The sequence below is a fragment of the Salarias fasciatus genome, chromosome 1, assembly GCF_902148845.1.
Source record: "Salarias fasciatus chromosome 1, fSalaFa1.1, whole genome shotgun sequence".
NCBI classification, from domain to species: Eukaryota; Metazoa; Chordata; class Actinopteri; order Blenniiformes; family Blenniidae; genus Salarias; species Salarias fasciatus.
In genome coordinates, this window is record NC_043745.1 from 11,283,227 (window position 1) to 11,309,006 (window position 25,780).

Consider the following 25,780-nt stretch of genomic DNA (forward strand, 5'->3'; position numbering starts at 1 on the left):
GTCTTCTTCTTGTAGCCACGTCAAATGTTTAAGATATTTGCCAGCTCGGAGTAATGACACACTGTGTGAGTTTATCTGTGAAGAATCCCTGGAAATTCCACATATTTATGAATGAGCACATTGAACCTTGGACCTGTGGAGGAACTCTATGTACAGTTGCCATCCTCCTATGTGGCGTTGAGTAAACCGACTGGCCTTTAGACGCTCTGATGATTCATAAGCACTCTAGCAGGTAAAAGAATGCGAGTGGGTTTTTAACCCGATGTGAATTCCACAGTATCTCCAGCGTAAAGCATGAGATCGCTTTCAAGAGGCGAAGTGTGACAGTATAATGACAAAGCAAACATGTTTTTCTGTGAATCCTGCATGTCTAGAATGCCTCGGCTGTGGACTTTGCTCTTCCTCGATCCCCCTCCTCCCTTTGAATCATTACCCACTTACATAATGACCCGATTCATGTCTGTGGGGTGGAATGTCAGCCATCCCCAAACATTCACAGGCATTATCCGCCACACGAAGACAGTAAACATGACGGGTTTCGCAGATTCCCCGGTGAGTGGCACGAAATGTTTGCTCTGCTAAACGTTGATCCCCGGAGCAAGCGGCAGGATGAATGAGGAAAATTTCAGCAGTCGGGTTCAAGCAGCGAGCCCCCCTGCTGAGTTCAGAGCAGCAGCACTGGAATGCGCGCCGTCAATGAGTCACAACGCCGAGCTCTAACCTCGGGTTGGTATCAATCTGTGCGTGCGTGCGTGCGTGTGTGTTTGTTTCCATGCGTGCATCTCATTCATTCTGAGTGCGGTGATTCACACTCACTGGTTCAAAACAGAGTCTCGTCCCACAACGTGCAGCTTTCATCCAGGTTCAGAGGGTTCATGTGAATCAGTGAGTGTGTGTGTGTGTGTGTGTGTGTGTGTGTGTGTGTGTGTGCTACGATGGTTGTATGTATAGTGTGTGTTTCATTCATTCCAACAGTGTGACTTGTTGAAGTCAAACACATGAGAAGTCCATTGCTCTTACAGACCTGGGTTGATGGTATCTGATGGTAAAGTGATTGGAGTGCAGTGGAAGCTCCTCACCTCACAGTGGTAACACTCCACATGGTAGTCCTTGTCCATAGAAACAACCCGGATGGTTTCTTCAGAGCCCTGAGAGAAAACACACACACACACACAGTCAGTCAGATGTCCAGATCAGTCTGGTGTCTCGCTCAGGTGACGGTTTGTATGATCACCCTAACCGCCACATTTCCTCGACTGGATCAATACTGTCAAGCTTTTAAGACTGCATGGAGAGCTACGGAGCTACTCTCCTCATCTAGACTCCAAGTCCATCAGAGAAAAAGAGGCAGAAACATTAAAGTACATGGAAACACTAAAGAATGCTGTCAATAGTACACTAATGACAGTTACAGTCTATTTAGACAAGGAAAAAAACAGCTGATCAGACGTTGCAAAGACAGAACTCTTGAAACTAAAGCTTAACGCAAATTCAAGAACTGTTGATAAAATTGTGGTTGTCTTTTTACCCTCTGGAATTCTCTGTCTGATTTTCTATGTCTGAGACAGCCCAAAAGACAAGAACAAAAACCAGTTTGCAGCATTCAAAATAAAACTGACTCCTTTTAAGCACTAGTCTCTGATTTGGAGCTCATATAAAGCAGAGATGCAGCCATAAGGAATCAGACTACTTCAGCTTTGTCTTGTTCTTTTACCTGGGCTGGAAGGATGGGTTGGCTGCATGAGGCACACTTGGGAGCAAAAACCCTGAAAGTATATAGAAAAACAATATTACAACGCATGCATGTGTGGAGGGAATCAGTCCATTTCTTGCTTCACTTTCCATGCGTGTTTTTTCCTAAAAATACCAGGGCGATCCGACTTGAAACCGAGCCGAGGGAGCGCGGAGCACACTGTGCTTTTTTTCAGTGCAGAACTGTCTGTTCGCCTCTCATTGTATCAGCACGGCGAGCCGAGAGACGCCCTGCTTACGTGTGGTAGTCTTTGACACAGTAGATGTTGTTCTCGACGTCCACGGTGAAAGGCACTCCATCTAGACCCTCTTTACACACAACGCAGCGGAAACAGCCAGGATGGTAGGACTTGCCGAGTGCCTGGAGGATCTGGACGCCCACACAGAGGAGAAAAAAAAAAAAAATGCAAGAAGACAGTGAGGCTGAGGAGTGATATAACACAATGGAAAGAGTCAAAAGAGAAAGTCAGTTTCTCCTCTTTGCTGCTCTGCTTCACGTTCTCACTCTGACAGGACGCTCACCATCTCCATGATGAGGTGACCACACACAAAGCACTTCTCAGCCGTCTGCTGGAACCCGGAGTACTGTGGGTGAGAGCAGACAGAAAGTGATCCTCAGAGGTGTGTTTCAGACAGAATTCAGCTCTGAGAGTGGGATTAAAAGCACGCGTCGTGTCCCGCAGCACGACCGTGATGATATGTTTCAGCTGTGGAGTCATCTATAGAGGGTGCTGCTGCGCTCTCCAAACTGTCATCACAAGGAAATCCTTTAAAAAAACACGTCTGTTGGCTGAGTTGCTCTTTGAATTCAGATGTGTTTGTTGTTTTTCCAACCCTTTAAATTTGATAGAAAATGATGCATCTTGAGGCAAATGGAGTTCCTGCAACCCCCCCACCCCACCCCCGTCACGTCAATACCCCTTTCTCTTCAACCCAGGGCTCAGGCAGATAATGAAGGCGACCATCTGCGGCGTGCAACCCCCTCTGGGTCGTGACCTGATGATTCGGAGGCTGGGAGGGTGGGGGGCCCTGTCCATGGAGACACAGCTACCAGGTGGAGGTGGGAGGTGGCGATGCCCCCTGCCCCTGACATCTCCACTGCAGATCTACCATCTGCTCCCTCTACAAACCGCACCGCCCCAAAAACCTCCCAAGCATCCCCGGGGGCAAAAAGCCAGACTGGTCCGGTCTCGGCCGCAGGAGGGAGGCGGAGGAAGATTAGTCCCATCATCCCTTCATCTGACCTCCAGCTTCAGAGAGGCGGCGGTCGTGAGGCGCAAAGCAGGAACGTCAGCGTTTCATCAACAGGTTGACAAGAGGAGGGAAGTTGCTGGGAGACAGGAAGCGCTGGGTTATCAAGTGCTTCTGCTTTTTTATGCTGTAGGGACATTTTGTGAACGTCATCCACTCCTCTGTGATTCGGTTTCAGTGCGAACATGACCTGAATTAACCAGTATAAGAGCTGTGTAAAGGAACATGGTTATCAAGAAAGCACTATTCCAAAGATAGTCGTCAGAGGCCTTGAAATCACAGTTTTAGCTCTGTACAATGCTGCCAAAATGTTTCATGACCAAGAAGAACGTCACTCATGAAAGAAAGGCACAAGAAGGTACAACTATTTGTTTACGGACAACCTCTGCTTTTCCGTCTGTGGTACTGGAGAGATTCAACCTACCAAAGGATCAATAAAATATGAAGATTACATTACTTTGAGCAGAACCAGAAACCAAAGCTCACATTTAGCAGGACAAAATAATGGTTGGAATAAAAAGATGTAAAGCTTCCAGCAGTTAGTCTTTACCGAATACATACTAAACCCTTCGGAGAAGCATGAAGGCTTTCTCTGCAGAAAGTTTAAACACTCTCAAATGAAGAGTGAGAAAACGAGTCCAATAAGCTGCTTAACGAAGATGAATTGAACATGAAGTCGCTGCTGCCTAAGGTTCTGGAAATAAACATTAGTGAAGGACTAATGATTATGAGATGGTTGGATTTTTATTTCGCTCAATAGTAGTTTTTATTTATTTGTTTTTTTTGTCTCGTCCTTCATAACTGTGAATTCGCATAAATATTGCAATGCCAGGACCTGAGACTCTGTTAACCTGAAGCAGATGGACCAGAGGCCTCGGAGCTGCAGCTGTCCCACAGACCTCCTCCACCTCTTAATTGTAAGCACTGGGGAGCTGCTTGTGGTGTAATTTAGCTCCTTGGGGAAATCTGGAGGAAATTACTGTGAATTGTAGGGGTGGTGCCAGATTCCTAATTGTAGCTGTGAAGCTGGTTTCCTCTGGAGGGTTACGGAATGCAGCATGAGATCCTAATGCCTCTGTTTTTGCACCACCTGTCAGAGTGATCTCTGTAACAGAAAGCAGGAGACACAGGTGACTTACCAGGAAATCCTCCTCGCAGTACACCTTCCCATTGACATTGTAGAACGCCTTGCCTCGCAGCCGCCTCCCTGGCGAGAAAGACAAGAAATTAGATCTACATGTTATAGTACGTAATTCATTCAGTGGTAAAGCTGAAGGTTTGTACAACACCAAATGTCGACATCTTCATATATATCTTAATTCCACATTCATGGCCACTGAGGTCTGCTGGTGCGGAGCAGATGGCCGGCCTAAAGCCATTTTCTGACTTCAATCACATCGATTGCAATGGAAATCCATTCACAGCCTCACACAATCAATACAGGAAGCTGCTTCCCAAACCTCCCCCTTCTACAAAATATACTGGCCACTTCCTTTCCCTGCCATTGTGAACATCTCCACATAACAGCAGGGTGCCAGGAAGACGGTCCTCACGTTGACACATGCTAAACATGGACTGATTCAGTTTTCAGGATAAATACTGGACATTTATCAAAATACATGACATGATACAGCCTTTACTGTCAGTCCAGTAGCACTAATGCATTAAGACTGGCTGTTGGAATCCTGAAGCAGCTTCTACACATCACCTAGTTTGTCGTTTCCAAAGCGAAACATAATGAAACAGTCGCAGGCGAACAGCACATAAACACATCCACACCATGGTGGGCCGGGGTTCAGCACACCGCGCTTCTCGCACACAGCATGAAGACTGAATTCCTCTGGGTGAGCGCTCATTCATCAGAATCCAAGTTTGAGTCCAACCCGAAAAGGGAAATTCTGGCTTCTGCCGCCCCCCCCGCCACGCATCTCACACAGCTCGCCCATTCAGATTCATTTAACGGCAGCAGCGGTGTCTCTCTGGCAGCGCGGTGCCTTCACCAGGGCCTGGCAGACCGATCCCACGGATCTCATAAATCTGCTGGATTAGTCAGGTTTAATTGTCTTCCCGAGCCACCATTGATTTTATGGGTGTCCCAGCATGGAAAAGATGTGCGCTCCCTTTTTCTCTTTTTAGCGCCGAAATTTATGCAATCGCTGTATTTCACGTGCACGTACGCACACACAAAGACACGCAGACACACGGTGTCACGAATGCCGGGAGATGGCAATACATTAACACCCACATAAATGGCCGGAGCAGCAGAGGAATGCCGTCCACACAATAGGTGAGACTTTTAAGACTTTGAGACTGAGAAGCAATTAGCATTTTGGTGGCGAAGAGCAAAGAGAAAAGCAGGATGGAGGAATAACTCTTGAGAAAGACTTGTCTTCGAACCCCCTCGGACTGTGGAGGGGCCGGACTGGTGAAGAACAGTGAGATTATGGGGAGCGGCGCGGCGGCGGGGGCTGCCGGCGAGGTGTTGCTGTGTGCTGGTCTGTGGCCTCTGCTCCGGAGTTTGGGGTCTGGAAGGTGAACACAAAGGCCTCAGTGCTGATGACTGTGTGCAGCGCTGCTAGGGGAGCAGGCCGACTGAGCAAACGGGGACATTCTTTCTGCCTGAGGTCACTAGCTGGTCCCATTCATCCCCCCACACCCGCCGCCACCCCCCCCAGCACCTCTCCAGCACTCGCTCTCTGCCCACATCCATCCCCGAGAAAAGGAGGGGGAGGGCTCCCTGCCCCCCCACCCCACCCCTCTCCCCCACCCTCCTCTGGCCTTTTGTCACCAGACTGCGCTGCAGAAAGTCCGAACGTCCCAACAGAACTGCCGGCGATCGAACCGACAGCAATGGATGTGGACACGGTTCAGGAGCAGAAGTGTCCTTCACAGTAAATGTAAGAAGGAAACAGTAAAGGGTCCAAGTTTGACTGCAGCCATTTGGGATTGGTGCAGATTTATGTAGACGTACATTTGTGAATACAATTTGCATTATCTTATTCAACATTTTCTAAATTGTAAAAAATGTACTCAAAATATCACTCAAACGTCATCGTTTCATTTTTTCAGAGTTTTACTGAAACATATTGGCTCATATCGTCTCTGCAGTGTGCGAAGGCCAGTCAGCCTCCGTTTGTCCTCTGAACTGATCATTATCCCTCTTAAAGCTCATGTCCGGAGTTTCCGTTTGTTTCCAATGTATGTATCATTTTTCAACAGAGCTTAAATGTGTCAGTCTGGTTCAATACTACAATATAATATTAGCATAAAGCAATATAAAAATTTATTTATGAGCTCCACCTTCGTCTCATAGACCCCCATGTTATCCGAAAAAGCGCCGGTCAGCTTCAGCCAATAGATTTCGAGCTTCCGCATTCTCGTGTTGTCAATCAAAGTATGCACGCAGCCAGAGAGCACGGCCGCTCGCCCAGGCAGAGGTGAGTTAGCTACGCAGCAGCCGCCGCGCTTACCTCGGATATATCCACTGTCTGCTGAACATCCACCGTAAACAGCTGAACACGTAGGATGCTGTGGGACTCGGAGGCTCTCATTTTCACCCGACGGATAATAGCGTGCACAATTAAAGGGGCGTGGCTTGGTCGCTCATGAAAGCAGAGGGAGAGCGGAACCTCGAGACATTGGATTTAAAAAAAAAAACCTCTCTCGTTCAAAACTCCGGACACGAGCTTTAAGGCGCCGACACACTGATTTTAACAGTCTTATCAGTTCACAGCTGGCCACACTGTAGGACCTGAATCTCAAAAAACTTAGGGCAAAACATGAAGTTTGCTGTGTGCAAACTGCACGATGAAGACGCAAGCTCAGCCTACGAAGTATGTCAGGACTCCTTGACCTTTTTTGCACTATGGACGGGTTTTAAACACTATTTATCTGGGGACTGGCATGACAATGTAGAAATTCACTTAAGGATGCATGGGGGGGGGGGACTCATCGACTTCAACACAGGAAAGACACGCTGATGGAAATGGAGCCTTTTTCAAAAATAAAACTGAAAGAGGCTCACAAAAATTGAAATTTTAAATGTGCACTTTTCAGAATAAAACTTTTTATCCTTTCTTTGCGGCCCAGTATCAAATGATCTGCGACCCGATGGTTGGGGAGCCCTGATGTGCGCGAGTCGACATCTTCAGCAGGCATAAAATGTCATAAGCGTGCGCCATCACCCATTCACAGAACATGAAACATGAAGACTGCCGTTGTCCTTGAGGCATTTATGTGTCTGGAGAGAAGTCTGGAAATGGTCGGCAAGAGATCCAACTAGTAGCCATAAAGCCTCTTTCGATATCAGCACGATTCTGTCACGACTGTTATTCTTCATTTAGGATGGATGGAAACTGCACAGAGTAATAGGCATTAGATGATCTGGCAGCTGTCTGAATTTTCAACTCTCCTGGATAGTTTTCCTCACAGCTGAATGAATACGCCGATCAAGCATGAACACCTGATTATATCGTGTCACCCCGATCAACCGAGGCACAGACTTCACCAGACCAGTGATAATGTTGTTTTATCTCACTGTGCCATTTATGATCTATTAATTCCTCTTAGGAATTCAGAAAGTAGAGCCTCCATGGATCAAACTCATCAAACACAGATGAACATTTAGATCGAGCTCTGGGGAATGCACAGGCCAAGCCAAAGCATCAAACTCATTCGTTTCAGTTCACATTTGGCAGGACACAATGTGGTTCTGAAAGAAGCCAGTCTAATCAATACGGTCAAAATAATCCTCAAGAGGGGTTGAAATAATGCAGACATATGTGGTACGTGCAGAAGGAACCCACACAGGGACTGTAAGACCCAAAGAGCATTGCTCAAAGCATCCAATCACTCCCAGTGGTTCGGCTTCCTCCCACAGAGCCATCAGACACATGGCCATCCCCTGGCTGGGTTTCAGTCAAAAATGATCACAGTTTGGATTCCCAGCAGAGGAACCTCGTCCTCTCTGCAGTCATGGAGACCGAAACACAGCAAACTGAAGCACTGTGCGTCCTGACAGCGCTTTACCACATCCAGCATTAGCGTCTGCAGCGGTCCGAGCTCCAGCGGCTCGTCTGTCGGAGCAGATCAAACGGGGAAGCCGTGGCTTTCATGTACATCAATGAGTCGTCGCCACCCACGGCTCTGACCGGTTTACCGCTTTTCTTTTTCTTGAACAACTTCTGATATTCACTGACCACTGCGAGTTTTAATCATCACATTTAGATCCTTGTCAGACGTATTAAAATCCTTCTGTATTACCTTCTTCTAACACATCGATTTCAATCACACACTGCAACAACTCTGCTGCTCCCTCATATTAATCTACGTCAATCTGAAACACCTGAAGAGGATATTATCAACTTTAAAGTTTCAGAACTTTTTCCAAGCTAAAAATAAACACAAGATGTCAACTGTGTGAGTCACTTGTTTGATAATGTTCCCTTTATAAATAGAGTCCGGTGGAGGGAGGAAGAAATGTTTGGCTGACCAAACATGTAAAGAAATAAATTTCTTGGGATGCATGCACATTTTCCCATGACCATACGCTGAAAACAGACTGACTGGATCCAAACATGCTGAGGGAGAGAAAAGAAAGACTCATTCCCATTGAAGATGAAAATAACATTGGCAAAGGAACCCGAATTCAGTGAATATCATTAATAAGCACATAATGAAGAGTGATTTCCTCGTCTTCCGTGTAGCTGTGAAGGCTAGCCGCTGACCTCCACCCTCCTTAAAGTTGGCCGCATGCAATTTTTCGTCGTTTCGGGAGAACTCTGCTAATGCCTTCGTTCTGAATGAGGATGTTGCCATGGGAATGTGTTCTGGTCTGGTTTAGAAAAAAAAAAAAAAAAGGGACCAACGTGTCACCATGGCGAAGGTGTTATTCGTCAAAATTTCTCCTGCAGAGCAGCAGCTGAAGTCGGACTGGTTATAGCCGAGGCGGAAACACACTCAATCTCCCGCTAATAACCCCACGCTGGATTGAATCCAGGCTTCACAGACTCCGACCGTGGATCGTGACTACCAAAACTACATGACAAGACTCTTCTTTGCTCTTTTCACATTCCCTCAGCAGCACAGTTAAACGGCCCTCGGGCTGATTACAGCGACTTCCATCCTTTCTCTCATTTCAAGGCCTTTTTCTTTTCATCCCGTTAAAACCTGGATCAATTTCAGATACAGACATAAACACTGATTCCACTCTTCTCAATAAGTCTGCACCCTTCAGTGTGCTGAGGTGTGTGTGAGTCTGTGTGTGTAAGGGTAATCACGACCTCCTAATAGTCCAAAACTGACCCCATCCTTCAAGAAGAGGTCGGCGCTGCAGTTCAAATTAAGGCGAATAACAGCAGCAACAGGATTTATTTCTCTGCTCCCACAACTGAAAGAACACATGTGAAGCACAGCCGCTGCACAAACCTCACCTGAGGACCCAAACAACTTAGTTTAATAAGTCTGCGATTTACTCTCTAGAATACAGCAATAATGTGGCAATACAAAAGAAACCCAACATGGAATGTGTTAAAAAATTAAAAACAATCAAAACTCAGACCAAAATATCATCTTGTTGCTTCATTTTCTGAGTAGGTTCACAATTTAAACTTGCTGGTGTCGAGCTAAAGCCAGGAGGCAATACATCATGTGTGTGTATCATCAGCTAGAATGAATAAAGTCAGTTAATCCAAGGTAACTACTCCCAAAAAACAACATGCAACACTCAGACTAAGGTTATTAAAACAGAAAGCCGACCACAAACTCTTCAGGAATGTGAGCAGAATCAAGGATTTCTCTTCAACCTGTGAAACATGTTTACTGCTGACCTTGTGACTCAATAAAAAAGCAGAAGCATCTACATCCCCTCAGCGATTGCTGACACAGAAATGGATCACATCAGGTCACATTCCAGCCAGAAGTGTTTGTCAACCTCCTCTTGGTCACAGGCCTGCTGCTGTTTCCACATGAGATAACTTCCCCTCAGCGAGGGCAGCTGCTCTGTGGCCAAAAGGCTTTGTTTGAAGCTCAGGAGGAAACGATTAGACACCAGTGCCTATTTAGTGTTTTTATGCTTCTTCTGATATGACTGGCGATTAAAGACATTGCATACTTTGAGTTAAATCTTATTTAACGCAACAAAAGTTCAGCATTTTGAGCTTAAAACTTAAACAACAGGAGTTCATTGAGGAGGTTTCACTTTTTTGTCAAAAATACTCCATTACTTTTCACTTGTTCATCCGAGAGCTCAGATATATGTCCGAAGTCTCATTGATTTCTCAGTCGAACCACAGAGATCAATCATTCCTCTGGTATATATCCTGAACTCCCCCAGGTAGTCAGCCTTTGAGAGCTGAAACATCTTCAAAAGTTCAAGAAAGTCTACTTTCCTCTATGATAACACGTTATTTATGCCTTTAATAATAACTGTTGATGAAGCAGCAGGTCTGTTTTTTCACATTTCTATGTGCCACTGGGATTCCAATCTGACAGTATTCAGAGGATGAATTATTGTTTTTTCCCCTCAGTCATGCTACCAGACGTTATTGCAAATGCTTAATTAATGGACAATCTTGTGTTTTCACCACACACAAACATAACAAAACAAAATGCATTTTTGATGTGCGCTGAGTCAGTGAGCACTGGAAATTCTTCAAGTAGAAGAGTCTAAACAAAAGACACAGTGGTTATTTTACAACAAACCATACAGTATGAAAGACATTTTGCTTTTTAGTTCCAAGTTATTAAAAGTTATTGCATTACTGACTTTAATACATTGAAAAAGGCTGATATTATTAAATTGCCATTATTAGATGGTGGGTTGTTATACATGCCCGTCATGAGCTGCAGCCATACATTAAATGATCTTTTACTCTTTAAAAATACACATTTTCATGCCACCAGGACAAAACAAGAAGTATACAGACTGGACCTGCAGCAGGTCATCGACCACGAGCCTGAACACACCTCTCAGTCAGTTATCAGCTCGATTAATGGGATTAACTTTGAGCCTGTGAGGATCCAGTCTTTTCTGTAAAACTTTGACATTCACCACAGGATATTTTGTTATCTGTGTCGTTACTTCTGCGTTGTGTCACTGAAAATAGCGCGGCTGAATAAAGAGGATGTACTCTTGTTGGTGGGAGGCATCGTCAAGTCTCTCTGGTCCTTTTGTCACTGCCAGTGCTGCAAGGACAGACGTATTCCCACAGAAAGGAGCTTCAGTTTGAATGAAGCACAATGCGATCACAAGCTTCTGCAGGTTTAGTCTTTAGGAATATTTAGTGAAAACTAAGCACTGACGACAGGCACTGCAAAATTAGTGATATAATGATCAATAATTTCCACGACTCGTGAGCCAGCATCTCCCTCGCTGGCTGTGCTCATGTGTCTTCGGCTGTACAGACAAATAACATGTGCAGAAGAGAGATGAGAGCGTCTGAGTGGGACAAAAAGGCTTTTTCTCTGCAGCCCCAACTGAAAAACCGAGGTCAGTCAAACCCTTTAGACTGCGGCGCCCCATTATTCTGCCATCTTCAAGTCTTCACGTTTGAATTCAGATCAACAGCAAAAATGCTCCTCGTGCATTTCAAAGCGGCGAGCCATCATATCATGCTGGAAAAGAGACTCACGGACAGCAACACAGCTACAGGAGAAGAGGTAGAGGGATATTGTGAAAGCAGCAGAGCAGTAAAATAATAATACAACAGAGAGAAAGACAGTAATCTGCTGTTCACTTCACCTTGCATTAGGCTCTGACCCACACGTCTCTTGCTAACAGCACTAATTCGTTTGATTACTTGTTTTCAGTATTTATCAATTCCAACGTGCTGATAAAATAGCAACATTTTTCCAACAGAGAACAAAATCAATACTGTGCAGCAGGTCAGACCGGGGTTTGTGTTTACAGATGGCAGTTACAGCGCGCCTGCTATTTATCGCATGAAGTGAAGGAACTCTCAAGCTGAGAGTTCACATCAAGGGTGAAAAAATACAATACCGCTACAGGCTTGCTTGCTATCGACTGGCTGACCACCTGCTAATGAGACGGCTTGTTAGCAGCCGCTACCTCACCAGCCACTGATCTCTTTGCAGCAGAGTGAAGCACATCCTGTTGTGTTTTGGACAGATTGAGTCTTGAGAGTAAATCATAAAATCCATATGTCAGAGGATCAATCGTACTTATTTTTTGTTTGAAACTTTTAAAGATAATGTTGTCAATTCAACACTGTGTGTGGAGGGAAAAGTCATAGCTTCTCCTGTTCTGTAATGCTATTTTTTACCACTAGATGGTGCAGCGAGGCGCAGGAGAGCCTGGTCGAGAGGAATGAGAAAAAACAAAATAAACTCTGAAAGCTCCTAGGGTTTCACTGCAGAGAAAAATCAACTAGAGTGATGTTTTCTGTCGCTTCGACAGCTGTCGTGAAGAAACAGGTTAAGTTGGATGCACATATTCAATGTTCCTTGAAGCCTGGAGGAAGCTCATGTAGAATAAACACAAAAGTAAAATGTTTCTGGAGGCAAATCTTAAAGTCACACAGTCAATAAAGACTCCTGCAGTCAAACTTCATGGTTTGGGCCAATTTTTTCATTTTCCACATAAATCTAACAACAGACCAAAGTTGTTCGTATTGCTGGAGGCTAAAAGCAGTCGTAATAAAAAGATAAATTCATGATACGAACAAACTGCACCACAGTCACTTCATGTTAATGGCACAACCACGAGGCCTCCGACGCCATGCTTGATTAAATGTTCTCTGATCTTTTGAGAAAGGTTTAACCAAGAAGAGCAGACAAGACTGAGCATTTCTCAAGTGCAAAAAATTTGGAGAGAGTATGAACATATGCCTTAAAAGGTAACTTAAATCGAATTTATTTCCGACTACAATGAAATATAACAGTTTGTAAATGAAGGCTCCTGACAGCCTGCTAGCCCAGTTAGCTCGTCTGATGTCTGTTCACCATCTTTACATAACGGTACGTGGGAGAACGAACCTTTGATTAAAACAAGTCTCCCAGGCTAATGAGGCCTCATCATATGAGAAGCACATTGGAATAACACCAGTGGTTTCACATTAGATGCTTTCTTGCTCCTCTGGTCCTGATATATAATAAACTCCGGGTGAATTCTCCATGTGAGTGCAAAACTGTAACTGCAACTCATCATTTCATACCTTTGCTGCCATGAAACTGCTTTCTTCTAATCAATCCAATCAAGTTGCATGCGATTTCATTCTGATGAGATGAGTGACGCTTGATTTACTTCTTTTTAGCTCTGCTATAAGGAGTGTACTCGTCAGTGAAGCATTGGTCGGACGGAGCAGGCGAAGCCTCCCTGTGTCGGAGCTTTCTGACTCCTGTTCACCAGGAGTAGCTGATGGTGGAGAATGACATGAGAAACTCGAGCTGCTCGGCGCTCTGCTGCTGCCTGTGGTCTTCCAGGCCTTTCGGATTACTATAGCACAGAAATGAGTCATCATCCTCGCAGTCGACGGTCTGCTCGTACAGCCCAGAGCGACATGTTTATTTTATAATGTTTTTTTTTTTTTTTTTTTTTTTTTTCCAATCTTTCATCCAGAGAAAGCGTGTTTATTCTCAACAACACCCAGCCTCGCAGTCACAGGGAGAAACATGCACCCGCTCTGATTAGGCACATGTTTATGTGCAGGGAGGTGGTGGTGGTGTGTGGGGGGGGGGTGATTCAGTAGCAACAAGCGCAGCAACAACTCGAGCTGCAGACAAGGATAATAAATGCCTTGCTCAGCAGCACTCTTTCGAAGCCCAGCAGATGTCCTTTTGGAGGAGCATGACAGCTGCACTAAAAACAAACAGCGAGAAAAACCATGTTCAGTGTGATTCGAGAAAGGAAAAAAAAAAAAAATCCAAACGTGGATCTGAGAAGACGTCTCCTCTGATGCGAGTGCAGATCCACGTCAGGCCTGGCGCTTCTGAGACGCAGGTCCACTCAGTGACTGTCTGACTGAGGTCCTCTGGGGAGGGCAGGCAGGCTGGCTGGCTGAAGTGGTGGTGGTGGTGCTGGCGGGGGTGGAGGGGTTGCATTCTTGGCCATTTCATGAAAAAAGGGTGCAACCATGGGAGTAAGCCAAGAGGAGGGCTCAATTATGCATGGTTAAACAAAGCCCAAGGCTACCAGCGAGCAATGTCTCAGCAAACTCAGCCTCACTCTGGAGCTCCAGACTCCAGGAGGACCAAGGGGGGAGAAAAAAAAAAAAAAAAAAAAAAAACAGAAGAAGAAACAAACAAGAGACACAAGAACTCCTGATAAATCACCACACTGTGTTATGACAAGCACAGGCACTTGGAAACTAAACTTCTCAGAGGTCTTCGAGACACCAGTTAAAGGAAAACATTCCCATTCACACAAGGTCAAGCGATACATCAGCCAGTTTACGTTGCTAATAAACCATCTGAAGAGGCGGGGATGGCCCATGAAGCTGTCAACAACCAAAGTGACTGGTTAACTAATCGCCGACGACATTTCTCTCATAAACGCAGCAGTATTTCTCTCCCGGGCTGCTGTATTTTTTTGTGGTGGAAGTAATCCGGGGCGATACTTCAGAGTGTTTTCAGTCAAATCATCTGGCCGTTTTTACAAACGAGTGTGTTTGGAAGAGCGAATGCCGAGATGAAGCGGCGTCTTCCTCCACTTTGGCAGTGAAAAGTGACTTCTGAATGAACCCTAAAAAAAACCCCATCAGCACTATTAAACCGCCTCAGCCACGCCGGGGGCTTCGTTTCCACAGCAAAGCCCCTCGACTTCGGCAACTGGACACTCCGCATCTGGCCCCCTCTTTCTTCCGCCACACAATAAATCGGAAAGTATGTGGCTTTGGTTACATGTAAATTATAGGCACTTCTTCCCGAGCCGGAGGGGGAGAGGCGGAGGATCAGTATCTGTGTATAGAGCACATATGAATGGATCCCGGCTAAAATGCTCTCTGCCGACATCTTCCTCTTGTTTCCCCGGGAAACGGGAGAGCGGGGCCGGAGTCAGGTGACGGGGACGTCTAAAAACACGCACTGACACACAGAAACACACGAGCACACGCAATCTATACTGTACTTTGCCCAGGAAAAGATTTAATTACAGTTTTAAACAGACATTTTTTTCCAGCACTGTAGTTCTTCAAGACTTCATTAACTTGACTCTGCCCGAAGATTTTTCTCTCTCTTTCTAAAGCAACAGATGTTTCAATCGCTACTGGTTCACCACCTCGAAAAGCCAGCTGGCGATGCGAATGGTAACGATAATCTGGCAGCGGTTCGAGCTCTGAGCACGACCGATGCTGCCCGTGAGGATAAACACATCTGAGACGGGCTTAAATCTTCAGAAGAGAACCAAAGCCTGTCAAACAAGCCAACACCGGTTTCTTGTTTCCTCTGCAGGTGAGCCTTCAGACCTCCGTACGCATGCTGTCTCTGCTATTTATCACACAAGTCAACACAGTTTCCAAACTGCTACTCGCTCCTTGAGCACTTTCTCTCAGCAGTGGAGGACTTTTTTTTTTTTTTTTTTTTTTTAATCAAGTGAAAACAACAGTTTCTGTGAGCTCATGTGAAGCTTGTATATGGTGCCAATAATGTTGGTCACGTTCATTCATTTACACACACAGCAGACATGCAGGACACTCAGTCCGTCCAATCAGGAGCAATTTGTGGTTCCGTGATATGTTGATGTATGACCTGGTATATAACAACCAAGCCACAGTCCTCTATCAAGGCAACTTGTGTGTTGATTTGTGGGCGTGTACCAACATTTAGATGCCTCCTAATGTTTTTTGGTCAGTAGTGAGATCTCAGTGTGATGAAATGTTTCAAACCATTTGGAATCACTGCTGCTGAGGCCCCGTTTACATGACTATAGCCTGAAAATTGGAAGCGTTTCCAGTTCAGGAAAGTCTGCAGTTCAGATGTCAACAATTTGAAAGTGATCGTCGGACACGATTACATGCTGATGATACGGTAGTCTGTCACTCAAACCACGAGTTGGTGCTGTGTTTGTGTCACACCTGAGGACAGCAGAGAACAGGATGCTATAAACACTCGAACTCTTTTGAGCTTGAGTTTAGAAACAGAAACTGTACCTCCAGCAGAACATTCTTCTGTAAATGGTTTTCTTTAGGAAAAACCCTGATTTAAATACTTTATTGAATGCTGACAAAAGGCATGCAAACTGAAAGCACAGTATGTTTGCATGGGAATGTAATTTGCCAGACTACATTCAGGTTCTTAGCAAATCAGTTCATATTTTGGATTCTGTACAGCTAAGGGGACAGAAAGGTCTGCAGCTGGACCAAGAGTGAGTCTGCTGATCTACAATGAAGGCAAACAGAACATGGACATGCAGATAAATCTCCGTCAAACCATCAGAGCAAACATCTGAACCCACAAACCAGTTGCAGTACAAGTGCAAATCTAATTGAACATGCACACATTTTGGAATGCATATGCAAATCTATGTATCGACAGTTCTAACTGGCTGTTCAACCATATCGCCGGCATCATAAAACCTACGAATGCAGATTCCCACAGCTTGAAACAAAGCTCTGTGGAAAAGCATCTCGACACTCTAAGTGTTTGGCCTTCAGGCAATGTTTGCATTATAAGAAATACCACTAAATGTACTGTAACTTCTTAAATAAAAAAGATATCTCATTTCCAGCAGATTGTTCTTGTGTTGAAAGGCTGTAGCAGAGCAGTGGAGCCCCAGCTCAATCTCAGGTTTTCAAAATTGGAAATTCCCCAGACTATTACTGAATGAGGAGGAAGTGCAACCAGATCACTGGATGAGTTTAAAATCCCTATGAAACGATGTCTGAGTGATACATTGTGAAGCTTTTACCAGATCTGACTGACACCATCAGTAGCCAGTCATGCTGAATGTGTATTAAACCCTCCAGCAGTTCCAAGGTGGTTTAAAGACACCAGGGCAGCTGCAGAGGAGCACTGCTCTTTAGGAAAAGGATGCAGGAGGAGGAAAAACTATTTGGCTGTATTTTAGAGGAAAAGAAGCGACAAACATATCTTTCTATTATTTTATTCCAGAATGAGCAGACCAGGATCTATCTGAATAAGGCACCTTTTTCCTTGACTTCCTGCCTCTGCCTGGTGAATTCTCTCTGCCTTCGCCCTAAGAGGGCATGGGAAAGTTACAGGGGTGGAGACAGGAGGCAGAGGCGACGTGAGAGATGAGCCTGACAGATTCCTCCACCAATCTAAAACTTGTCTGTTGAGCTGATCGACACATGTAGCTTCAGATTCATTGTGACTTCAACGATGTGATTAAGCTACAAAGAAAATATCCATGAATCTGTTTGGTAAACTTGCTGCATGAATAAAATACAGATATTCAACTAACAATCTACTAGAAAAGCTCCTGAAATTCTCTGACTTGAGCAGTAAAACAGTAAGATGTCTGCACCTGTAGTAAAGGATGCTCCCTCCTCCTCCAGGCTGCATGTTTCAGCTCTCTGGATGTTCAGCAGGACTTGGATTCGATCCCACAGAAACCCACTTCAGACTAGTGCAACGTTTTGTTCTTGGCACTCTCCAGGGACTTGGAACCGAGACTCCAAACGCAGAACTCAGCCTCTTCCCTGTGTTTCAGTGGTTTTTTTCTTTACAGCTTTGCTTTTCATCCATCACTTGTTTAACAACCCAAGTTTTCCCCCGTCAGTCCAAAGGACATTCTCTCAGTGTTGTTCTTTGTAAGCAGGGATGATAGCAGAGTTAAGTCAACCACTCGCAAATCTACCTTCACCTCAAAGTCGAAGCTGTCAGATGAACTCATATCAGATCAGTAGCTGGCAGCTGTGACCCTCCAAGTAGACAAAAGAAGCTGAAAGTTTCCTTGCTGTGGCAAAAGAAGCTCGCTGCCACCCATCAAATCGGCACATTTACTGTTGCCACAACTGGATCGCAGTTGTCTCTATGTTTTCTGTACACACACTGGCCAGGCTGACCACAGGAAGAAGACAACCAGGACGTTGTGGGAGACGGAGTCGAGTCGCAGCTTCAACAACAGCCGGCAGAGCAAAAACCAGCAGATTTCAGTGATCCATCAGCCTGGAAAAGGGTCCAAAACCACACCCTATATCCACACCATGTCTAACATTAATCATCCTTCTTTCCAGCCCACAGAGTTTCACTCTTTAAACTGTGAGGTTGCTCACAGATGAGTTTAAATTATCTTCAATTACAAGCGATTTCTGAAGTTTTTCTCTTCACTCTTTTCAAAGATGTCCAAAGAGCGAATACAATGTGTGACATAAAACTAAGAAACTCACAAATATTGCACTGAATAAAATATTGAATTGATTTCAATAATAACACAATTGTCCACTTTGGAAATTAAATATTTATTTCTATTCATCGTACTGTAAATCTTACCAAGGAGATAACTCTGAGTTACGTCTACATGTCAAACTCATCAAACTATGTAAGTACTTTTTTAGGGGAACTGAAATTTCTCACTTCTCACTTTATCTTTCTTACAAGCACCACAAAGGAAGGCTAATGGAGTCCAGTAATTTGAACTTTTTCATGTTATTTCCATCATCACTGACGCTCCTGATAATCCATCAAAGGCAGGAGGAGTTTGCAGGTGCAGCTCTCTCAGCACACAGGAAAACCTTTCACAGACACGTTTCATGTCATGTTTCTCAGCTTAACTAACAGAAATACACTGACGTCATTTAACAGGAAGCAGAGCTTCTTGAAATGTTCAGGTTTTATAACAATCCGAGCTGAGAATCATAACTACCGATGATAATTGATACGTGAAACGTGAAGCGCCACTATGGTAATAATAATAATAATGATAATAATAATAATAATACGACGGTGAAAAGCAGGCACAGCTGTCACTGCCCACATGCTTTACAATCAAAACCATTAAAAATGCAACAAAGGCTCTGACACGCTGTGAATTCCATCGTGCAGCGCCAGTCTCTGTTTGATCAACATTTACAGACCTGCACGGACAGGTGGTACTTACCACAGGAGCAGCAGGTGAAGCAGTTTGTGTGGTACAGGTTCCCCATGGCCTGGCAGGCCTGGCTGGCCCCGTACACACCCTTCCCACACTTGATGCAGATGCCTGCCGGAGACAAAACATCCATCAGCAAAAAAAAAAAAACATAAAATAAAATAGAAAGAGTGTGTGCAAGAGGGGAATAAAACCCACAAGCTAAATAAACTTGTATAATCCAGTGCAGACGAGAGCCAATCACAAGACAGCGATCGATAACCTGGATGATTAATAAACCTGCCCTGAGACTTCCCCCTGCAGCTTCGATCCCCTCCGAGGACCAAGCGCTACAATGAAACACTCAATAATACATCAAAAAAAAACAGCATCACATAAATTCAGTTGGCTGGTAAAACGAAAGCGAATTCCACTGTGAGAATATTCCTCCATGAGAAATATTTCATGATTTCATTTTTTATTCCAGCGGCTCGAGTTCGACTTCCAGCATTTCCTCGCGTTACATCATGCCGTTTGAAGGCCGGGTAGTCCAGGAAAGCTGGCGATTATATTAAAAAGCGCTGAAAGGAAATGCAGAGGATGTAAGGGGACCGACAGGACAGACAAAGCCCCAGCTCCTGCAGCTTTCCAGGGTACCGGGAAAAAGGCCGGCAGGACACACCCTCACTTTTTCCACTGTTTTCACATCCCTCACCTCGCTTTGTGCTTTTCTATCTTCTGATCTCTTGCCTTAAGTCACCTTGTCACCATGCTTTGTTTTTTAAATAACCAGAATTTTACAATTATTACTTCTTTTATCTCACATTTATGTCACTTTTGAGAGGATTCGGGATGGTTTTATGACATCTGTAAAATAGAGATTCTTCTATATAATATAATGCAAATATGCACCCCCGGTCTTCCAATCACAGACATCTTCTCTGCCACATATTCCAAGTTGAAATCCAAAGTTTTTTTTTGTTTTTTTTTTTTTACAATTTCAGAGATAAAGTGAGAATAAATCCAGGCAGCTTATTTGTAAGAGGGTCAAAGTCATATGAATTAACGTTAAGCTGTGCTGACACACCCATGGTTCAGCTAAGAGGAGAAAAGCATTTTAGCCCTCTTTGTTTTCATATCTCTAATTTTAATATCAGATCGGGAGACGTGAACAGACAACTAATTCGTTTTTGTTGCCTATTATGCGACAGACCCTTCAGTGCTTCCACAGAAAGTCGGCTACAATCACTTGCGGGATCATTCGATGGCACTAAGAGGTAATGATTTCCTCAAAGTAGCCAAAGACAAAACAAAAATCCTTTCGGTTGGCACCAAAACAAAAGGAGATTGTCGGAAAACAATCTGGCTAACTGCTCGGATTAAATCGGAGGTGACAAGTGTTGATGCTATTGAATTTCAAGCCCGCCAACAACAAAGAAACCAGGCGGTTCAATTGAGGAAACGTTACCAGAAATCTATAAATCACACAGATAATGAAAAAGCTGGTTCAAGCTTTGATTTCCAAATAACAAGATTACTGTAAAGCAATTTCAATGTCCTTCAACAGAGAGACACAGAGTCTGGAAAGACTCGGCTGTAAAGGAGATCCAAGAGGAGAGAAACCACATCAGTCCTTCAGCAGCTCCTCCACAGTTTAACTATCTGCTGAAGGTTTATGGAAGAAGACTGGAGAGGCAGCTTTTAGTAATTATGCTGGAAAACCGTTAGATAAGAAACAAACAAAAAAATCCTGACTGAACACATTTAAAAACCCGTGAAACATTTCTTTTCATGTTCGGCCGAACTAATAAAGCATTTTCTGACAACATCATTTGAAGCAGATAATTAATTTTTCATTTCCCATTTGTGGTGGAGCTTCCCGTCACCCAGAATCAGCTGGCTCCAGATCGAAAGATCAATGAATTGATGGACTTTGCTGTGCAATATTTCAATGTTTAGCTTCTTTATCTGCAGCATAGCTTCATCATTCAAAGCCCTAAAAAAAAAAGTTGAATATTTACAAGTTGAGAGATCATGGGAGGCGAGTAGAAAGTGAAAAGTTCCCTGCTGCAAGCAGTTTGTTACGTGTTGTGTCCAAACTTCAGACAAACCATATCACAGGCCGAATCTGGTTCCTCTAAAGCAAAGCTAAAGCCGAGGTCAGATTCAAAACACACACAAATGTAAGTGTCAGAGTCCAATTCCTATTGTGGTCAGAATTACTCCCCAGAGGAAGGGAAGCGTTGATGGCAGGGATTGGGGGGGTGGATCCCTCTAACCCCGCCCTCGGTAAAAGTTTTAATACATAATAACAACAGCGGCAGGCTAACAATCTCTCGACTATCTTAGACAAGACAACCTCCACCGAGGTCACATTCCTCAGCGAGTGCAGGGTCAAAGCCTGCGTGGGGTGAGTCCAGGGTCACGGTGCCCACAGGACACAAAATCTCCCCAGGAGAGCTGCTCACCAACACCCCACCCTCCCCTGCCGCTCCCCCCGCTGGAAAACTGCTCCTCATCTCACAGAAACACACCACTTTTTCAAGCTTAGATTCTGAACATGAAAACACGTTTTTTTGATGCGACTGGAACTCTTTGGAAATCCGGAGGAGAAAAAACTCCCTTTCATAATAGTTATTGTAGATTTAGAAGAAAGATGAGGGCGCACGGAGAATACACCCAAAGGTTACGTCTCCGCCTGATGTGTTCATGCAGATAACCTGGATCAAAGTCAGATATCGGCATTTCCAGGGAGAACCGGGTCGTGACGACGCCTGTGTACTCCGCCGAGGAGGCGGGACGACGAGTCTGTGAGCTTCAAATGATTCCCACTGGTTAAAAGATTTGAAAAAAACAAGTGTTTAATGGCAGGTGAACAGGGGAGAGGAGGGATGGCGGAGCACGACAACGGAGATGAACACTGTTGGCTGAACAGCGTGTGATGTTAGGCTCTATGACGCCGTCCGGATTATTACAATGTCTCCATTGCAACACTGAAACCAAACTCAACAGTTCTTGGTAGTGTGTGCAAAGGGTTGCAACTTCTATGCAATACACACAACACTGTGCAACACTGTGGTCAAACACAAGCAGAAGTCCTTTCTCTGCACACACCCTGCAACTATCAAGTGTTTTTTAATCTTACTTCTGTTCGTAATCTGCGAACCCCTGTGATTACTGCCTCCTAGATTCTCCTATATTGTTGCTTAAATATCACATCTTGTGAGAATTTCCCCGATTCGAGTCAAGGTTTGCATGTTCTCCCTGTGCCTGCTAAGTTTTTGCCACAGTGAAACAGGTGAAATAGTTGGTAGGTGTGACTGTGAGGGGTCATGTTCGCCCTGTGATGGACGACTCACTGTCAAACAAGACAATAAAAACTAAAAGAGGCTTGAAGTTTTTCCAGTAATTTCTGTAATAAGCCATGAATTTATAGCATGTGACGCTTTTTTAGGTGCTAGTCCCAAGTTTTCCTCCCACAATTTTGTAATTTTTGCCGTTTCTCAAGCAGAAACATCAACAACTACATTTATTTCCTGCAATTACACAAAGCAGGGGTGTGCCGCCCTGGAGGGACCGGCAGTCACTGGTTCCCCTGTGCAGAGGGAGATGAGCATTTTATATCCAACTCTTAACAGTAAGCTATATTGCAAAGCTCCTAAAATACAGACACTGTTCTCAAACTCCCCAAACTCTGCTGTTGCACATGCCTTGTTTCATGCCAAGTTTTAAGTTTTTATTGAATGCCAGACTTCTATGTTTCACATTGTTAGTTATTTTTGTGAACAGCCCTTTGCTTTATATACAATCTGCAATAATTGCATAAAGTTTATTACCATGAATTCGATTTGTTTTTGTTACTCTTACAATAAATCCAGTCTAAAGTGTGTACTGAAAAAATTAAAGTACCTCTTGCTTTCTTAATACTCATGTGAGGAAAGGGAATCTGCCTGACCCTGATTCATTCTTTGCAGCTCGATCTTCAAACAATGTGACAACAGAAAAGAAGCAATCTGAATCCCATTTCAAGCAAAACAATGTGGCATCTTCACTGAATGAGCTGTGCTCTGCAGCTTTTCCCTGAAAACAAAGGTTATATTTCAGCAATCAGTAGAAATTTCTGCAGGATGGAGAAAGTTCAGACACAAACATGAAAGGGATCCAGACTTTTGTCATGAAACAGACCTCAAATACACACACAGGCGCGCACACACACACACACACACAGTATTTGTTCCTCCTCTGCTCTGCATCAGGACAGCAGACTTCCTCTTTCATGTATTTACAGAAACAGAAGTGAGGAACCTGGACGAGCGCGTGTTGATGAAGTAACGCTTCACATGCATGAATGTTTCTGCCAATCCAGAACTTAGAAAACAGCCTTTTGTTGTGAGGGTTATTACCTGCGTGCCGGCACATCCCACAGCCTCTAACTGCTGTTGATGTGTTTTGGGAATCATCCAAAGCGTCTGATGTAAATGTTAGTCACAGTGTGATGGTTTGTCTCCTGCAGGTCTCACGTTCTGCCACCTGTCTTCACTCTGACCGCTCTGCAGCCCCAGCAGAAAGCTTCCTCATGAACAGCTGACTCACCCCCACATCTGTCTGAATGCCAGGGAGCAAAGTCACCCATTCCCAGTGCTACGCAGCATTCGGCTATTGTAACATAACGGGACAAAAAAAAAAAAAGACTTTTGTGTGCTTGTTTCCAGTCACATGGGAGTGAGTTCTGAGTGTTTTAATGAAACATCTTGAGAAACAAATATGCACCTAGACAGCGGTTTGTTTTGTTGCCCCGTAAGCTTCATGTCACGATGTGCTTCTATTTTCAAACGGCTGCTTTCAGGCCATTATATCTTCAAAATACCCTCCTCCTCCTTTCATAGCTCTAATTTGTATATTTTCCCCCCCAGCTAAATTACCGCAAGAGCCAAACAGTCCCCGTCACGTCCCTCCCAGCTTCGACTCCAAGGCTGAAAACAAACGTATGATTAATTCATGCAGACTCATCGATCCACCTTCACTAGTTGATCTCCTCCACTTGTCACGGCGCCGCATTAACGCCACGCTTACACTGCGCGTTGGGCAAGATTTGGCTGTTTCTGAAACTCTGGGAAAACAGGATAAACATCAGCGATAAATGCGATTTGTTAGGAGTCAGCACACATGCTACAAATCCTGGGGGGTCCTCATGAGCGCGGATGTGGTTATCGCTTTATGAGACATCAGGGAAATCTCTCAAGCGCCCTTTTGTTATTCACTTAAAACAGGAAGCTCAAACTCTCATGTGCCCGTTTCATAACATGTCCACTCCGGCCGGGACGGGCGGGGACACGGTGCGTTTGCCCGGGGTGAAAATAAAACGGCGTGGCTTGGATAGTCCTGCACCTCTTGACAAAACTCACAAGCTGGGCGGAGGAAGTCTGATGTAGGAATACTGAGATTTCTTTTGGCATCAAACTCTGCTCATATTCTGTTTAATGTCTGAATGTTGGTCTGTTATTTCTGATGAGGACGCTCACACAAGGAGTTCTTTCCAATAACTCTGATGTGGCTGAGGATTAAGGTGCAATCAGACAGTATTCATGAATTTACCTTTTTCTATCAACACACTTCAGCGGTGAAAACAGCAGCGGACGTGCCGTGAGTTGCAACAACACCAGCGGGTCTGGTTCATGAAACTTTAACAATGCGTGACGTCTTGCGGGGTGATTTCAGCTCCGGAGACACGAGCAGGTAGCCAGAAGAACTGCAGTCAGTCAAAAGAAGACCGTCGTTCGCTGCACAGGCAGAGACTAATTTTTTGGTTTGCCGGAGCGTCAGTCTGGCTGCGAAATGCACAGAAATCTCTGCACGTCCTGAAGGAGAGATTCAGCGGCTGCATGTGGAGCAGGTTGATAATCGTCAGAGTGTGAAAGAATCACGGAGCTGGTAAACAGTAAATCACATCTACTGGAGCATGTGTAAACAAATACACGCAGACTGAGAACCAGTCACGTTTCTAAAATGGTGGATATTCACAATGAGAATATTAAATTTAGACTGGCAGCCATGATGCCGTTGACCTGTCTGCAATATGAACTTGATTTCACTTATTTCTGGACCAAACTGTTTCACAGCTGACTGAGCTCATCAAATAAATCAACGGTAGCTGATTATATCAACAAAAAACACAAGAAGTATGCACGAGATTTACAGCAATAACATGACTCTATGTGTACAATATAAATAAGTCACATAAGCAGGTCAGCCTGATATATGACTATATGCTTGTACCCCTTGGAAGACATGGCTCTTTTTCTAACTTCCATAGCAATATCTGTACTGTCAGCCTGCAGACTTGAATATTTTCAAATGCTTTCGAGAACTTTTATAACCACACTTCAGACTATCCATAAATAAAAACTCATCACATAGCGTGCCAGTGTCTGGGAGAAAGCTGCTAACCTTGGTTGATGCTTAACAGTTGAGTGTGTGAGCGAGCGCTCGCCGTCAGGAATGTTCCTGTGAGCCACGCTTATCAGGAATCACTTTGTGCCTCCTTCATATAAACACACTGTTACGTCAGCTGCAAGAGTACACCGTACTACGACCCACACACAGTGTGCAGTTGTTCACAAGTCAGCGTGTCTGTGTGTGTGTGTCAGGCATGTGCATGACTACTGCCATTATAATTCTGGGCAGGTGATCAGACTTGACCCCCACCAACTACGTCTGGCCCGCCAGCCAGGATCGTGTGCCAAGTGTCTGGTGCTGCCCGACTCCCCACCGGCTGGTTAATGAAGGGCTTTG

General features: G+C 44.6%; 1 protein-coding gene across 1 annotated transcript in view; it reads right to left on the reverse strand.

Annotated features, from left to right (window-relative positions):
* Positions 1 to 25,780, reverse strand: part of wtip (WT1 interacting protein) — a 34,817-nt gene that overhangs the window by 5,225 nt on the left and 3,812 nt on the right. The window contains exons 2-7 of the mRNA XM_030089335.1: positions 19,019 to 19,120; positions 4,143 to 4,210; positions 2,275 to 2,337; positions 1,992 to 2,122; positions 1,715 to 1,766; positions 1,080 to 1,148 (exon numbers count right to left, since the gene is read on the reverse strand). Coding sequence (XP_029945195.1) covers positions 1,080 to 1,148; positions 1,715 to 1,766; positions 1,992 to 2,122; positions 2,275 to 2,337; positions 4,143 to 4,210; positions 19,019 to 19,120 — 485 coding nt within the window. The remainder of the gene's footprint in view (positions 1 to 1,079; positions 1,149 to 1,714; positions 1,767 to 1,991; positions 2,123 to 2,274; positions 2,338 to 4,142; positions 4,211 to 19,018; positions 19,121 to 25,780) is intronic.